At 35.3% G+C, this 17,292-nt stretch overlaps 2 protein-coding genes across 5 annotated transcripts in view; one reads left to right on the forward strand and one right to left on the reverse strand.

The window, feature by feature from the left end:
• RAB3GAP1 (RAB3 GTPase activating protein catalytic subunit 1) overlaps window positions 1–17,292 on the forward strand; it is a 110,953-nt gene that overhangs the window by 55,349 nt on the left and 38,312 nt on the right. For all 4 annotated transcript variants that reach the window (XM_007098833.2, XM_042994330.1, XM_042994328.1 and 1 more), the window contains 6 exons: window positions 1,108–1,207; window positions 4,271–4,352; window positions 10,919–10,987; window positions 12,512–12,585; window positions 15,239–15,331; window positions 15,805–15,974. In XM_007098833.2, coding sequence (XP_007098895.1) covers window positions 1,108–1,207; window positions 4,271–4,352; window positions 10,919–10,987; window positions 12,512–12,585; window positions 15,239–15,331; window positions 15,805–15,974 — 588 coding nt within the window. The remainder of the gene's footprint in view (window positions 1–1,107; window positions 1,208–4,270; window positions 4,353–10,918; window positions 10,988–12,511; window positions 12,586–15,238; window positions 15,332–15,804; window positions 15,975–17,292) is intronic.
• LOC102969940 (40S ribosomal protein S27-like) lies at window positions 4,760–5,873 on the reverse strand. Its single transcript, XM_042994331.1, has one exon. The coding sequence runs from the start codon at window positions 5,517–5,519 to the stop codon at window positions 5,229–5,231; it is 291 nt and encodes a 96-aa protein (XP_042850265.1). The 5' UTR covers window positions 5,520–5,873; the 3' UTR covers window positions 4,760–5,228.

A 17,292-nucleotide genomic window follows, 5' to 3' on the forward strand; every position in this document is an offset into this window, starting at 1 on the left:
TTATCTGTTTTGGGCAGCCACTTTACATTGTGACTTTAGATTGAGTTTGTATTCCGTTAAAGCTACTAGTGACATTTATAGATGTTGCTGAGCTAAATGTCTCTTATTCTTCCTGATCAGCAGTATCAGGAACACCTGGTACCTGGTTAAATATGCAGAATAGCCTTGAATCTATATTTTCACATGTTCCCTAGGTGATTCCTATGTATATTTGAATCCTATTCCACATTAATGTAGGTTAACCATTATTAAGGGAAGCAGAGCTTATAGGATGTTTGGATGATATTAATTTTCATGATTAAAAAAAATTTTTTTTAATGTTTATTTGTTTTTGAGAGAGACAGTATGAGCCGGGGAATAGAGAGAGATGGGACATAAAGTTCAAAGCACGTTCGAGGCTCTAAGCTGTCAGCACAGAGTCCGGTGCAAGGCTCAAACCCATGAGCTGTGACGTCATGACCTGAGCCAAAGTCAGATGCTTAACCAACTGAGCCACCCAGGCGCCCCTAATTTTCATGATTTTTAGTGAATGTAAAGATGAATCTAAATTTTCTATTAACTGATTGATTAATACAATCTATTTTGCATGAGTGACCATTTGTCTTAGTCTAAAATTATGGTTAAATATTCCAAGACTGGCTTTAATTTGGGTTTATTTTCATTTAAAAGAAAGAGAAGGCATCATCTCCTCAATCCTGGTCTTATACTTGTAATAGTTTCACCTTAATTTAAAAAAAATGGGTAACATTTTTTTCACATTCATTATTGCTGAACAGAGTAAGAAATTATATTTGTATAATTAAAATTGTTAATATTTTGAAGGAGCATTTATTTTGTTTCCAGGTAGTTATTTATTTATTTAAGTTCATTTACTTTTGAGAGAGATCTGCACACAAGCTGGAAAGGGGCAGAGAGAGAAGGGGAGAGAGAATCCCAAGCAGGCCCAGCTAGGGTTAGATCTCAGGAACTGTGAGTTCATGACCTGAGCCTGACCTGAGCTGGACTCTACTGACTGAGCCACCCAAGCACCCCAAACAACTCTCTGGCATTGTTTTTAAAACACTTTGTTTAAAGTTACACAATGTTGTCTTTGCATTTATTTTCTAGGGATGTCCTTTAACTCCTTTGCCTCCTGTTAGTATTGCTATTCGCTTTACCTATGTACTTCAGGATTGGCAGCAGTATTTTTGGCCTCAGCAACCTCCAGGTGAGATAATTTAGAGCTATATTTAACTTACTGAATATAAATGGAAAGAAAATATATTCAGAAATTAAACTTATTTAATAGTATGTTTCGAGTGTTTTAAATTGGAAATATTTGTAATTCATTCTAAATGTAGTATTGCTGATTTAATTACCTTTATAATTTTGTTTCTCTTAAAAAAAGCTCTGAAGTTTGCTCTAGAGACAGCATTACTCTATATGTGACGATCTGTCTTTGAAAGCTAATATTATTTATAAAGCATCCCCCCTGCTGTGGAACATCATGTGCTGCAAATTAGTATGTAGTGAATGATTAAACTGTCTGTTTTTAGAATATAATAACGGAAGTCACCCTCATAAGCTGAGAGCCTTATGGAAAATAGAGTTTGAAGAAGAGTGCTAAATAAGAAAAGCAGGAAAGAGAAAAAAAATGGGTATATACACATATACTTACAAAGAGCTCTAGAATATTTAACTTGCCATTTGATGCAATCAAAATCAGTTTACCTCTTATTCATAAGTGGTATATACCAATAGACTGATTCATTTAGTAATCATTAATTATTAGCTGGTTGTGTCTGGGTTGCAGGTATAAACAAGACATTACCTAAGTTCTAGAAAAGTTCACCCTGGTGGACATATAGCCTTAATAATTAAGTGAGGATTTGGCTCCTGGGTGTTTCTCTCATATATAAGTGTAATTATATTCAAGTATTTCTCATAAGAAATTTAACACAAACTTATAAATAATTATAAGTATTTTACCAGCCTGAAAACATTTTCTAGTCTACTCCCCCCTGCTGAGAAAAATAAATTAGAATAAAACAGTATTTCTTTATTATTTTTGTTCCAAGTAGTTGGTTATTTATAGGATGGAAAGTTGGTAGTCTTGGGATGTTAGAATTAATGTAGTATATCCTCAGACTTTGGTAGTTATATATGCTGCTAGTACCTTATTTATGTACTGCACAATAATTTGAAACTCTGATGTGACAATGAAAGAACTGCATCTAAACTGCAGCAAAGGGAAATAAAAGCTAAGCTGAGAGTAAATTATAAGAAAGACGCAAATGTTTGTTTTGGTAATTTTCGTTCCCAGACAGCAATACCCTCTAGGCAATTTGTAGCCACTTTCTAGGTGAAAGTTTCAATTCCTGCCTTCCTTTTCCTTTTTTCAAAGTCTGCTCTATTATTAGTCAATTTTAAATATTTCCCAAGATAGTATAGTCTGTTGATGATCTAAGAGGAAGCCCAAGATCCAGAATGTTAGCATTATAATTTTGGTTGCCAAAAAGGACTTTGTTAATGTTTACTTGCCAGTTTAAAAAAAATTTTTTTTTAATGTTTATTTATTAGAGAGAGAGAGAGACAGAGAGTGAGCAGGGGAAGGGCAGAGAGAGGGAGACACAGAATCCAAAGCAAACTCTAGGCTCTGAGCTGTCAAAACTTAGCCTGACGCAGGGCTCAAACTCGTGAGCCTTCAAGCCGTGAGATCATAACCTGAGATGAAGTCAGACACTTAACCCACTGAGCCACCCAGGCGCCTCTCTTGCCAGTTTTTTTTAATGGGGAGGACCAATATATTTATCTTACTCCTCGGTGAATTGAAGGCCATATAAATTTTTAACATTTTCTCATATTAAGGGAAGGAAAGGATTTGAACATGTAATACGGACCAGACATTGTGCTTGGCATTGTATATGTTATTTCATGTAATTATCGTTTATCTATGAGACAGGTATTATCTTTCTTGGAGAACATATGTAACTTAGAGAACATAGGCAACTGGCCCAAGGTCACAAGTGATAAAGTTTGCTTTCAAACATTGGTCAAACTCCACATCCCATGATCCTTTCATTCCATAGTGTTGCTTCTGAGTTTAATTGAATTAAGACTATTGTACAGTTATGGTACAAAATTTTTAGCTTATTTATAAAATATGCTTATTATACATTGTGAAGCTCTTAAAAATTCACATCTTATAATAAAGCTAGTCATTGTAATCTTTATTATAAGTATTTGTTAGTTGGAAAAATGGAATGAAACTGACTTGAGAAAATTTACTGAATCAAGTAATTGAGCCATATTTAATGATTAATTTAGTTAGGTGACAGGTAATCGTCAAACATGATTTTAGCAAAACTGGGGAATATTCATAACAATAGAATTTAATTTGAGGAATTTCCAGTGTAGTACGAATAATGAAAAGCAGCCATCTGAATTATTTCAAAGAGAAATAAAGCCTTTTGATGTCTTTTAGAAGTGTTTATTACCTCTTTAAAAGGGGTGGAGCTAAGGGGAGTGATTTACCCTCTAAATTCTCCTCTCATCTCAGATACTGTTTATAACAGAAAGGAAATTCTTTGCTAAACTTCAAGTAAGTATTTCCATGTACTATCAACTGAAATAAAAATTTATTAATGATAACTAATTTGCTCTACAGAAATTATTGACAGCAAAACTGATGAATGTAGGTTGGTAATTAAATTTTTAAATACTTGGATAATCTTTTTTATAGATAATATTAATCACATTTTTAGAAAATGCAAAAAAAATTACAAATTAATGTTCTCTCAAGCAATATTTAAGGAATATTTCAAAAGGATAAAATGTAGAATGCATGGCTTGAATTAAACATTGTATAAATAGGAATTAAAGGTGTTCTTTTTTTTTAATTTTTTTTTTTTTTTAACATTTATTTATTTTTGAGACAGAGAGAGACAGAGCATGAGCAGGGGAGGGTCAGAGAGAGAGGGAGACACAGATTCCGAAACGGGCTCCAGGCTCTGAGCTGTCAGCCCAGAGCCTGATGCAGGGCTTGAACTCATAGACCGCGAGATCATGACCTGAGCCGAAGTCGGACCCCCAACCGACTGAGCCACCCAGGCGCCCCAAGGTGTTCTTTTATTGTAACATTCTAGGGGGAAGTCTTTAACTAGGCTGCTCTCTACATATATGCTATTGATATAGGCACATTTAAATCTATGATCTCCCAAAGAGCTAACTTAATTAAATACTTATTTCTTCATTTCTTGCTGAATAATGGAATATTATTTCTTTTGTTTAGATATAGATGCCCTTGTAGGAGGAGAAGTTGGAGGCCTGGAGTTTGGCAAGTTACCATTTGGTGCCTGTGAAGATCCTATAAGGTGGGAGTTTCAATATATCATTTGAATTAAGGAATTTACTGTTTATATTAGTACTGATTTTACTGTGCTTTGTAATACCATAGCCTTTTGGAATGAGTATAGTACCGGAAACAGATCTACATCTAACAATCTGCCCATCTGCTTTTTTTCTCTGTCACTGAAGAAATAAAAGAGGCTTGGGGCGCCTGAGTGGCTCAATTGGTTAAGCGTCCAATTCTTGATTTCAGCTCAGGTCATGATCTCATGGTTTGTGAGTTGGAGCCCTGTGTCAGGCCCTATGCTGACAGCGCAGAGCCTGCTTGGGATTCTCTGTCTCTTTCTCTGCCCCTCCCCTGCTTGCTTGCTCTCTCTCAAAATAAATAAATTAAAAAATTTCTTAAAAGAGGCTTTAAAATATTACATAAAATGTGTATGATACCATTTATTGATTATTCCTTATAGAAGTGATTCTTGGCCTACTTTTTGGTAAACATTTTATATATTGAAAAGCACAGAGAAGATCATATATAACAAACTTTCACCTATTCATCACTGAGAATTAACAAGTGTTTACATTTTCCCTGACCACATTCTCCAGATGTACAAGTTGAGACCTAACTAAGAGCTACAAAGTGACCTCTAGGTTACCCAACTGCTTTTCTAGAAGAGCCACTGAAATTTAAGAAAATTTTATATAAGAAAATGTAAGACTTGGAAAATTTAATCACTGAGAGTAAAATATTTGGAGAATATAAACAGTGCTGATTTAGAAACTGTTTTATTTAGTTAAACTATATGGTTAGTTAAAAAATCTATATACACACATACATACTTTTTTTTTGTATCCAAAATGTGTTTATTGGGATGGTTTTCCCCTCATGATGATTTAGCGTGGTTTTAGTGCTGCTTCAGTCTGAAGGAGCATGCTTCTCTAAGCCTTGCTTTTCCTCCTGTAGGCTGGCAAAGGACAGTGGAGCGGCCAACACACAAAACTGTTTGTGCGTGGCTACAGATGGTGGTGATTTTATAGCATTGTGGGTGCTTCTTGTTCATGAAGTAGGAATTGGAGCTTTGCACCAGGCGCTTCTTCTTGTGCTTCCTCTTTTCCTCTTGCAGGGAGGGATTGAGGAGATTCTTTGTGAGGGGCATGTTGTTGCGGGGGAGATTGTCACATCCGCACAGGCGCATACATACATTGTTAGTACTCTTGCATAGAGGTAGAAATGATAATACTTTTAATTTAAAATCACTCAAGAGAAGATAAAATAAGTATCTTTTGTAATTGATACTTACATGTGTCAGACACTATGCTGAATTAGGAAGATATAGTAGATAAAACAGTTTTTGGTTTCTTGGCATTTATAGTCTGATTGGAGGAAATAGACAAAATAATCACATAAATGTACAACTATAAGCAGTGAAGGAAAGGGACAAGATGTAAGAATAGTGAAATGAGCTAGTTCGGATTGGGATGCCATCAGGAAAGTGTTCTCAAAGGAAGCATCTCAGGGAGGATTTAGCTGGCACAGAGAGAGAATGACCATTCCTGGTAGAATGAAGAGCTTGTGTAAAGGGCCTTGATGCAGGAGAGTTCAGTCAGTTTACTGGAGGAAACTCCAGTTTCTTAGGAAACTATGCCATCATGGCATAGTGAGCGAGGGAGAAATGGTATATTTGTGGCCCTCCAACAGGTTCATTCATTTAGATTTTGCTAGAGAAAATTATAGGGAGAGAGAATAAAATTGACTTGATCATGAAAATGTGAAGGAATTATTTATTAAGTATTTCTTCTTAATTTTAAATCACGAGGAACCATCAGAGAAACAGGTGATTGAAGAAGAATACAAAAATAATTCGGGGGTAAGGTGGTATATATGGTAGGCCATTTAAATCACACGGTGATTAGCAAATACTGTGGGCACTATGCTTTTGCAAAGAATGGTGGAAGAGGTGGAAGAGGAAATGAGGCTTTTTTTTTAGTGTCCTCTCCCTGTCAGAGAAACTGTTTTATAGTTAGAAGGAAAGGAGAGGACTTAGTCATAAAAGCTTAGGAACTGAATCTGAGGTGAATACCTAAAATTATTTCAGGGCTTAGAGTTTTAAACTTACCATTCATATCCTCTAATATCATACACTGTCTAGTCATTTTTTTAACCTTAGAATTTTATTCTATTATGAAAGTAATAAATTTATGCTCAGTAAGGAAAATTTAGAAAACATGTAAAAACAAAAAAAAAAGGCAAAAATCATGTGTTTACCAGTCAAGTTTCTTGGTTGTAAACTGTAGTAGTCAACTCTGACTAACTCAAGCAAAAAATCAACTTACTGAGGAAGTATTTGATAACACAGAGGTTTAATTGGGACCCTTATAGGACCCATCTCAAAATAGTCTCGAGCCAAGGGTGGCTTGTTGTCCAGTTATTAACTGAGATTATATTACATAGTTGTGGAATTCTGGCCCTGTTATCACATTGAATTCTAAATATAGGGTACAGACTGGAGTTGACAGTCGGTTGAGCACCACTAAAGATCAGAGAAATAAAAGTAATTGACTCTTTTGGCTTCTTTATTCTCCAAATTTGACTCTCCAAGAAGTGGGTTCAGAATCTAGACAGGAATTAAAATACTCACTAAATTCATAATCCCACCACTTATAGGTGGTCATTGATGACAGCTTGGTCTCTGCAAGACCACTCTCAGGTTCACTGATTTGCTTGGAGGACTCACACCATTTAGTTGTGCTCATGGCTATGGTGTATTACATTGAAAAGATACAATACAAAAAGCAGCAGAGGAAAAAGACACATAGGGTGAGGTCCAGAGCAAGCCAGGGACAAGCTTCCTTTCCCAGTGTAGTCACATAGGACACTTAATTCTCCTAGCAGTGAATTGTGACAATGTGTGTGAAAGGCTGTCTACCAGAGAAGCGGATTGGACCCTCTGTGTATGGTGTGTTTATTTGGGGATGGTCACGCAGGCACCTTCTCCATGTACCAGAAGGAAAGCAGGTGTTCAGCATAAACCATAGTTTTGCACCAGTAGTTTAGACACAGTGAGCCACTCCTGTCAAGGAATGGTAGGAACCCTCCCAAAATCCAAGTTCCCAATGTCAAGCCAAGGGAGAACTTTGCAGGTTCTCCTTTTCTAAGTATTAGGCCTGCTACGATAACTCTCTTTTTGCATAGTATGTTTGTATATTTTATAAATATATGTCATCCTTTATATTTTTTGTGGCTTGTATTCTTTATAATTTTATGTGAAAACTTTCTGAAACTTAATATTTATATATATGAAGAGGTCAGCAAACTATGACCTGTGGATCAAATCTGACCATTAGCCTGTTTTTGTATAGCCAATGAACTAAGAATAGTTTTTAAATTTTTTAGTGTTTTTAAAGAAAAAACAAGAATATAACAGAGACTGCATGGTTCCAAAAGCCTACAATATTTGCCCTTTGGTCCTTTGTAGAAAAAGTTTGTTAACCTTTGATCTATAAAATGATTTTTTTCAAAATTGAGTTACAATTCATGTATCATAAAATTCACCATATAAAGTGTACAGTTCTGTGGTTTGTAGTGTTTACAGATTTGTGTAATCATCTCTTTCTAATTCCACAATACTTTTATCACCCCCAAAAAGAGACCCTGCACCTCTTAACTTTGATCCCCTCAATCTCCCAGACCCTCCAGCTCTAGGCAGATACAGTCTACCTTGACTCTTCTGGACATTGCATATAAATTGTGTTATGCAGGGGCGCCTGGGTGGCGCAGTCGGTTGAGCGTCCGACTTCAGCCAGGTCACGATCTCGCGGTCCGTGAGTTCGAGCCCCACGTCAGGCTCTGGGCTGATGGCTCGGAGCCTGGAGCCTGTTTCCGATTCTGTGTCTCCCTCTCTCTCTGCCCCTCCCCCGTTCATGCTCTGTCTCTCTCTGTCCCAAAAAAAATAAATAAAAAACGTTGAAAAAAATAAATAAATAAATACATAAATAAATTGTGTTATGCAGATGTGGCCTTAAGTGTCTGACTTCTTTCACTGAGCAATATGTTTTTGAGGTTCATCCATATTATAACATGAGTCAGTATTTCATTGCTTTTTATTGGTGTATAATATGTCATTGTATGGGTGATAATGCATTTTTTATCCATTGATCAGCTGATAGATATTTGGGTTATTTATATTTTTGGCTACTATATATAGCATGTGGTTTTATTTATTTATGTATGTATGTATTTATTTATAGTTTACATCTAAGTTAGCATATAGTGCAACAATGATTTCAGGGGTAGATTCCTTAATGCCCCTTACCCATTTAGCCCATCCCCCCTCCAACAACCCTTCCAGTAACCGTCTGTTCTCCATATTTAAGAGTCTCTTATGTTTTGTCCCCCTCCCTGTTTTTATACTATTTTTGCTTCCCTTTACTTGCGTTCATCTGTTATATGTCTTCAAGTCCTCATATGAGTGAAGTCATATGATATTTGTCTTTCTCTAATTTTGCTTAGCATAAATACCCTCTAGTTCCATCCACGTAGTTGCAAATGGCAGTATTTCATTCTTTTTGATTGCCGAGAAATACTCCAGTGTGTGTGTGTGTGTGTGTGTGTGTGTGTGTGTATATATATATACATATATACACACCACATCTTCTTTATCCATTCATCCATCAGTGGACATTTGGGCTCTTTCCATACTTTGTCTATTGTTGATAGAGCTGCTATAAACATTGAGGTGCATGTGCCCCTTGGAAACACTATACCTGTATCCCTTGGATAAATACCTAGTAGTGCAGTTGCTGGGTCATGGGGTAGTTCTATTTTTAATTTTTTGAGGAACCTCCATACTGTTTTCCAGAGTGGCTGCACCAGTTTGCATTCCCACCAACAATGCAAAAGAGATCCTCTGTCTCCACATCCTCGCCAACATCTGTTGTTGCCTGAATTGTTAATGTAAGCCATTCTGACAGGTGTGAGGTGGTATCTCATTATGGTTTTGATTTGTATTTCCCTGATGATGAGTGATGTTGAGCATTTTTTCATGTGTCAGTTGGCCATCTGGATGTCTTTGGAGAAATGTCTATTCGTGTCTTTTGCCCATTTCTTCACTGGATTATTTGTTTTTTGGGTGTTGAGTGTGATGAGTTCTTTATAGCTTTTGGATACTGACCCTTTATCTGATATGTCATTTGCAAATATTTTCTCCCATTCCATTGGTTGCCTTTTAGTTTTGCTGATTGTTTGCTTTGCTGTGCAGAAGCTTTTTATTTTGATGAGGTCTCATAGTTCAGTTTTGCTTTTGTTTCCCTTGCCTCCAGAGGCGTGTTGAGTAAGAAATTGCTGTGGCCAAGATCAAAGAGGTTTTTGCCTGCTTTCTCCTCGAGGATTTTGATGGCTTCCTGTCTTACATTTAGGTCTTTCATCCATTTTGAGTTTATTTTTGTGTATGGTTTAAGAGAGTGGTCCAGGTTCATTCTTCTGCATGTCACTGTCCAGTTTTCCAACACTGCTTGCTGAAGAGACTGTCTTTATTCCATTGGATATTTTTTCCTGCTTTGTCAAAGATTAGTTGGCCATACGTTTGTGGGTCCATTTCTGGTTTCTCTATTCTGTTCCATTGATCTGAGTGTTTGTTTTTGTGCCAGTACCATACTTGGCACAATCTTGATGATTACAGCTTTGTATTACAGCTTGAAGTCTGGGATTGTGATGCCTCCTGCTTTGGTTTTCTTTTTCAAGATTGTTTGGCTATTTGGGGTCTTTTCTGGCTCCATAAAATTTTAGGATTGTTTGTTCTAGCTCTGTGAAGAATGCTGGTATTTTGATAGGTATTGCATTGAATATGTAGGTTGCTTTGGGTAGGATTGACATTTTAACAACATTTGTTCTTCCTATCCAGGAGTGTGGAATATTTTTCCATTTTTTTGTGTCTTTGATTTCTTTCATAAGCTTTCTATAGTTTCTGAAAACTATAGTTTTCTGTATTTTTTTTTTTAATTTGTTTTGAGAGAGAGAGAGAGTCCCAACTGACTCCACACCGTTAGCGCAGAGCCCATAGTGGTACTGTACTTGAACCCACCAACTGTGAGATCACAACCTGAGCCAAGATCAAGAGTTGGATGCTTAACTGACTGAACCACCTAGGCACCCCTAGCATGTTCTTTTTTTAAAAAGTTATTTTAATGTTTATTTATTTTTGAGAGAGACACAGCATGAGTGGGGGGAAGAGTAGATAGAGGAAGACACAGATCGCAAGCAGGCTTCAGGCTGCCAGCACAGAGCCCAACGCAGGGCTGGAATTCACAAACTGTGAGATCATGACCAGAGCTGAAGTTGGACACTTAGCCAACTGAACCCACCCAGGTGCCCCTAGCATGTGTTTTTAGTATCTGTAAGATAGTAACTTCATATGGGTGTGCTAACTAAACTAGTTGTCTCCTGTTTTACGGTAGTGTAAGTAGCACCACTTTTAACCTAATTATATGTGCATTTCTGTTTATTTACTTAGAATATATTTCTAGAAATAGAATTGCTGAGTCAGAGAATATACATACAATATCAAAGCTTTTGGTTATATTTTATGTTTTATTTTAGTGAACTCCATTTAGCAACTACATGGCCTCACCTGACTGAAGGTATCATTGTGGATAATGATGTTTATTCGTAAGTATTTAAGAGTTATTATATTGAGTATTATATTTATTCAGTAGAATAAATTAACTGCCAGGTGGTTAGCAACTTTCCTTTTTCTTTATATCAGCTTCTGATAAGGTTAGTTGATTTTTCTACTTTAAAGATTGCTTTTTAGACTGATTAAATATGTATTAGAGATGCGTCTTAAGCTGCTGACTTTGGGGATGTAATCTTTAGCTTAGGGATAATGAAGAATCTTTTTTTTTAAAGTTTTTATTTTAATTCCAGTTAACATATATATTAGTTTCAAGTTTAAATATAGTAATTCAACACTTCCATACATGACCTATGCTCATCACAAGTATACTTCTTAATTCCCACTGCCTATTTAACTCCCCCTCCACCCAAACAGTCTTAGTCTTACTTTGTTTTAGGAAGGATGTCTCTAAGCAGATTCTCTAAGCAGGGATTCAGTGCATAATTCTTTTGAATTTTTTTAGCTGGTTAGAAGCTTTTCCTGAAATACTTTAAGAAATAATGGTCATCAGAATGTGCAGGAGTAATACTTGATCATTAAATGTCATAGGTAACAAAACATGTCAGTCATGTACTCTTGTGTGATGGAAACAACTAAAAAATTATAGCAGGTATTATCTAGGAAGAATGTGGAGAAAGAGGAACACCATTTTAGTACTTTCTCATGCATGATGCAAACAGTGAGAAGTAGGACACTTTTTTTGTTGTAATTGAAATAAATGTATTGTGTTTGTTAATATTAAAAAAATTACATGAGCTTTCTTAATTAGATAAGTTAGATGGGTATAGAGAAGAAAATAAGGACTACATAGAAACCTATTACTTAAAAAATAGTTAGCATTTTGGGGTGTATCCTTTTTTTAAAAATTGAGTTATAATTGATATGTAACATTCTATTTCACATGTACAGCAGAATGATTCTGTAGTTGTGTGGGAGTATATCTTTTTAAAGTTTAAGTTTACATATTTGCTTTATTTAGTGTATTACTTTACATTCTTATGCCTGTAAATATAGGTCTGTGTTGTTATTTTTAAAATTGCTGCATAGTATTCCATTAAGTGTACACACAGTAATCTATTTAGTTGAGAAAATAGGGCACTTTTGATCTTGTGCAAATTTTTGTGGTCTTTGTTTTTAATATTGTTATAAAGTGATGAAGGTGATTGTGCATACTTGCTTGTTTCTTGTTTCTTTTTTAGTATTCCTAAAATTAATTGTTTTATTAGAATATCAGTGTATATTGCCTGTTCAGAATAATTTTCATATGTGTGCTTTGATTATTCTGTTTTGATTGTGGTTTTTCCTTTTGTACTTTTTTGTCTATAAACTTTGACTTCTTAAGATTATATATTTTTTAAAACTTATCCAAATGACTTTATGCATCCGAGTAACAGAAGTTTAAGGGAGGCAAAATGGATTGCTTGTCGTTTTATATAATTAATTAGACTGCATTTTGATAAATTGATGAGTTGCAGATTGTCATAATTAGGATCTTCCGTTTATTGTTTTGCATTTAGTGATTTGGATCCTATTCAGGCTCCCCATTGGTCTGTTAGAGTTCGAAAAGCTGATAATCCTCAGTGTTTGCTAGGTAAGACATACTTCTGTTACTTTCTTGAAATTATGTTCTTTCCCCACCATTCTGCCTGTCTTCTGGATTAGGAAGACTGAATGTATTCTTTATACTTTATTTCACCTATCAAAAGGGTATATTGGGTTTTTTTTGTGTGTGATCTCGGGTAACATCACTGTAAAAGAAATCTTTGCCAACAGTAACACACCCTGGTTACTCTTAAATAGCATTAGCAGGATTTCTTTCTCATCTTTTAGCTTTAACCAGTTTATACCTCAGAATGCGTGGATGTTTTCTCGTGATCTTTTATTCTTCTAATGCTTTTATGGCACTCCCTTTTTTTCCTCTTGTGGCAGTTTGCATCTTCCATTCTTGTTAGTGCAGCACTTTCTGTGTTTTGTCATCCTCTGGACCTGTGGTATATGATGGAAGGAATACTGATTTGACAGTCTAATTAGAGCCCCTCCATAGAGTTGGACCACATCTGCAAACTTGTTTTCTGATAGAGGAAAAGAGGTGTAAATAATACTGTACGTCTCATAGGCTTATTTGAAAATCAAGTGAAATACTAGAAATACTTTGAAAAATGTTGATTTGCCATTGAAATAATATTGTATCCCATATCTGGCATTATCATTCTCTTATTATTTTGGTAGGTGTATCTCTTTGATGAAGTCTTTTGAACCCATCTCTCCTCAGTGTGTCTTTGCATTTTTTTCTCATATTTAGTACACATGAAAATATTTTCTCCATTCCCATGTTCATCCAAGCCAGTTCACTCTGTATAACCTGATATATTACCATTCAACAAATGGAGTTACTAAATATTTACTGATGACAGTAATGATGCATTTCTCTAAAGCATCATTTTTTTGGGTTCTTTAAAATTAATCATATGCTAGAGGTGACTGGGTGGCTCAGTTGGTTAAGCTTCCAGCTTTGGCTCAGGTCATGATCTCATGGTTCGTGAGTTCGAGCCCTGCATTGGGCTCTATGCTGACAGCTTGGAGCCTGGAGCCTACTTTAGATTCTGGGTCTGCCTCTTTCTCTGTTCCTCCACCACTCACTCTTTCTCTCTCAAAAATAAAGATCACAGTGTCTTTCTCTCTCTCTCAAAAATAAATAAAGATTTTTAAAAAATTAATCATATGCTCTTCATTAAATGCTAAGTAGCATTTGACATGTTTTGCTAATTATAGAATGGTGAATACAAAGATGTATAAGGTAAAATTCCTTCCATTGGTGAATCTGTCTTGGGGTATTAGGAAGATGGTAGAGGGTTGATATTAAGAGTTTTAGAATTGGATAGACCTTATTTTAAGTCTTAGGTCTGTCAGTTTGAGCAAGTTTCATTAATTTCTTCTCAGTAAAATAGAGATAACCACAGTATATACATAGAGGTCTTGAGAGGATCAAATATGATTGGGCACAAGTGTGTTTGTGTATCACATTTAATACAGTGCTTATCATATAGTAAATGCTCAATAGTTTCTCTTGCTTATTCATTGAATTATTAAATTGTTAAATTTATTTACTAAATTGTTTCCTAGTTTCTTATTGTTCCTCGTCCACTGACTTCTGATAATTGCAAGAGGACCTTAGAATTTAAGTATTCTCATTTTAAGGGGTGCCTGGTTGGCTTAATTGGTTAAGCATCTGACTTACGCTCAGGTCATGATCTCACAGTTCCTGGGTTCCAGCCCTGTCTCTGTGCTGACAGCTCAGAGCCTGGAGCCTGCTTTGGATTCTGTGTCTTTCTCTCTCTGCCCCTCCCTTGCTCATGCTCTCTCTTTTTCTCAAAAATGAATAAAAAACATTAAAAGATTTTAAAAAATGTATTCTCATTTTAAGTTATTGTTCCATGATCCCACCCAACCTCTTTGATTTTATACATTTATATGACTAGATTATAGGACTCTATAGTCATATATAATTGACTAGAATCTTGTAGTTTATATAATTGAATTATAGGATTATCTTACTTTTCTGAAGAAGTCCAGAAAGTGTTCTAGATTTACTTAGAACTAGTTGGCGAATTCTAAAACATAGATGTCCTTGTTATCTTTTATTGTGTAGGAGTTTTAGTACTGATGGTTCTGGTTAAACACTAATTTTTTGTACAAACATCTTACTGCAGCTCTTTAGAAAATATCAAATCTTTTCCCCTTTATAATAATGACATAAAGTCTACCATTGATATACAGCTGAAGGTAAAATAATTTTACACTATCTAATTTCTTAATCTTCTAGAAACATATCTTTAGAATTTCTTTTTATTTTAATTTTTTAATGGACTCAGAAGTCTAGAAGGGTGGCAGTTAGGGTGACATTATGTGCATATAGTAATATTCTTGTTACTTCTACAACTCAGAACAGATATTATTTATCTTATTCAGGTACATAGTAAGTACGTAATATTTTTAGGTGCAGTTACTTTTCCTTTCATTCTAGAAAGAATTCTGAGGAAAAACATTTTTTATATCCTAGGACATGGAGAGAAAGGAAGAACAAGGCTACCTTTGACATAGGATTAATTTTTGTCTTGGGTGGAAAAACTGGTTTATTTTTCTACCACATATTAGTTCTAGCTTTTGTGAAAAGACATACTTTAATTTGTAGAACTGATTTCTTTTAGTTAAGTCAAAGATGAGTAACATTTTTTTCTGCGTAGGTGATTTTGTCACTGAATTTTTTAAAATTTGCCGTCGAAAGGAGTCAACTGATGAGATTCTTGGACGATCCACATTTGAGGAAGAAGGGAGAGGTGACCTACTTTCTTTTCTTTTCTTTTTTTTTTAAGTTACTTTCAAATGTCTAACCCTTTTTCCTTGGCACATTTTTCCGGCAACTTTTCATCTATTTTCACATTTGAATGAAGTTGGAAAAGGAAGTTTTGATGGACTAGACTGCTACCGTTTCTCTCCAGGTTATACCCTGAGCTTAAAACATTAAGCACTTTTAATAAGTTCTTTCTACCAAAAATGTAAGATATTTTGTAAAGCAGGGTTTTTAAAGGTTTATTTTTGAACTTCTGGGGAGAAATGATTTGTGTTATACCATTGTCAATCATGGATGCATATAAAGCTGAATATGTGTATTAAAATTTTAGAATTCTGAGATGATATAACACCAGTGAAAAGAGTGACTAAAATATTTTATACAATCAACTGTTTGCTCATCGCTTTTACTTGCTAAGGTTGGTGATATAATGTGTATTTGTTTCTATTCTTTTTATAGAAATTGCTGATATAACTCATGCTTTGTCAAAGTTGACAGAGCCAGCACCGGTTCCAATTCATAAATTATCAGTTTCAAATATGGTACATACTGCAAAGAAGAAAATACGAAAACATAGAGGTGTAGAAGAGTCACCACTGAATAATGATGTCCTCAATACTATTCTCTTGGTAACTAAATGTAGTATCTTTGTATGTCTGTGTGCATATTCATTTCTTCATTATCTGTTCAGTTCCTTCTATGTGGCAAGCACAGGATTGGGAATATAAAATGAGTAAAACAAAGTCTCCAAATACAGTGAATTCCCACTGTTGCACGGGAGAAGCCTGGCATAATGGCTGTGAGAACACAGTAGAGGATGTATATTTCTCTACCTGGGCAGTTGGAATCAGGGAAGGCATCATAAAGAGGGGCATTTGAGTTGCATCCTGAAGAGAAGGCTGTAGAAAGAGAGAAACAGCAGAGATGTGAGAAAGCATATTGAACAGTTTGATGTATTGTAGGGTGCTTTTCAGGGACAAGGGCTGGAGAGATAGCAGGTAACCCGCCATACTGAAACACTGGGCTTTATATTGCAGTTTCATACTATTTTAAGCAGAAGGTCAACATCAGAGTTGTATTTTTGAAAACTTCCTTTAACAAAAGTCTAGAGAAACTTTTTAGTAAGTACTAGAAGGAGCTTAGGTGTCTGTTAGGTATAGAGTGGTGGAACAGGCCCAGCCTGGGCCCACCAGGGTTTAATCCTGACTTACTATATAATTTTGAAGAAGTTATTTAATTTCAGTTTCGTCATCTATAAATGAGGGTAATAAAACCCTGTGAGTTTGCTGGGAGGATTAAAGGACCTTCTGTTACGCGCCTGGCATATAATAGGCCTCTGATAAATGATAGCTGTTCTTACTATAATTGTAGTTATAATAATACTTCTGGCTATTTTTGCATTAAGACCATCTTGGAAACAACCTTTGAGTAGTGGAAAGAAGAGAATACAGGACTTGCAAACTTGATGTTGATCTCATCTTTGCCATTAATCTGAATGAGCCTCTTAACCACATTTTCAGTTTGTATATCTGTAGGAAGTGGGCGGTAACACACAATGGTATTAGTAGGATATTGTTTGCAAATGTACTTGGTAGTGAGAGTTGGTACATAGTAGTTCCTCTAAATTAAAAAAAAAAAAATGTCTTGGCATGTTCTGTAATGTGTGGCAACATGTGCATAGTAAAAGGAATCATAAGTCAGCAGTACCACAAAACACTTGGGAGGAACAGTGTAAAAAAGACTGAAAAGTAAAAGTAAAAGGACTGAAAATAAATTTTTGCACAGAAGGCCCTTCTTAAGAATATATCCTTAGAGATTTTATTCTAGTTATTTAGCTTGGCTGTCATATGCACTGTTTTTTTTTTTTGTTTTGTTTTTTGTTTTTTGCTTTTTTTACTATTCCTACACACACATAAACCACATTGAAAAGATAAACTGGTCATTACA

The sequence above is a fragment of the Panthera tigris genome, chromosome C1 (assembly GCF_018350195.1).
Source record: "Panthera tigris isolate Pti1 chromosome C1, P.tigris_Pti1_mat1.1, whole genome shotgun sequence".
In the NCBI taxonomy this organism is placed as follows: domain Eukaryota; kingdom Metazoa; phylum Chordata; class Mammalia; order Carnivora; family Felidae; genus Panthera; species Panthera tigris.

Bases quoted from the DNA above. Each gene is read 5' to 3' on its own strand.
- LOC102969940 (XM_042994331.1), bottom strand. From the start codon at position 5,519: ATGCGCCTGTGCGGATGTGACAATCTCCCCCGCAACAACATGCCCCTC.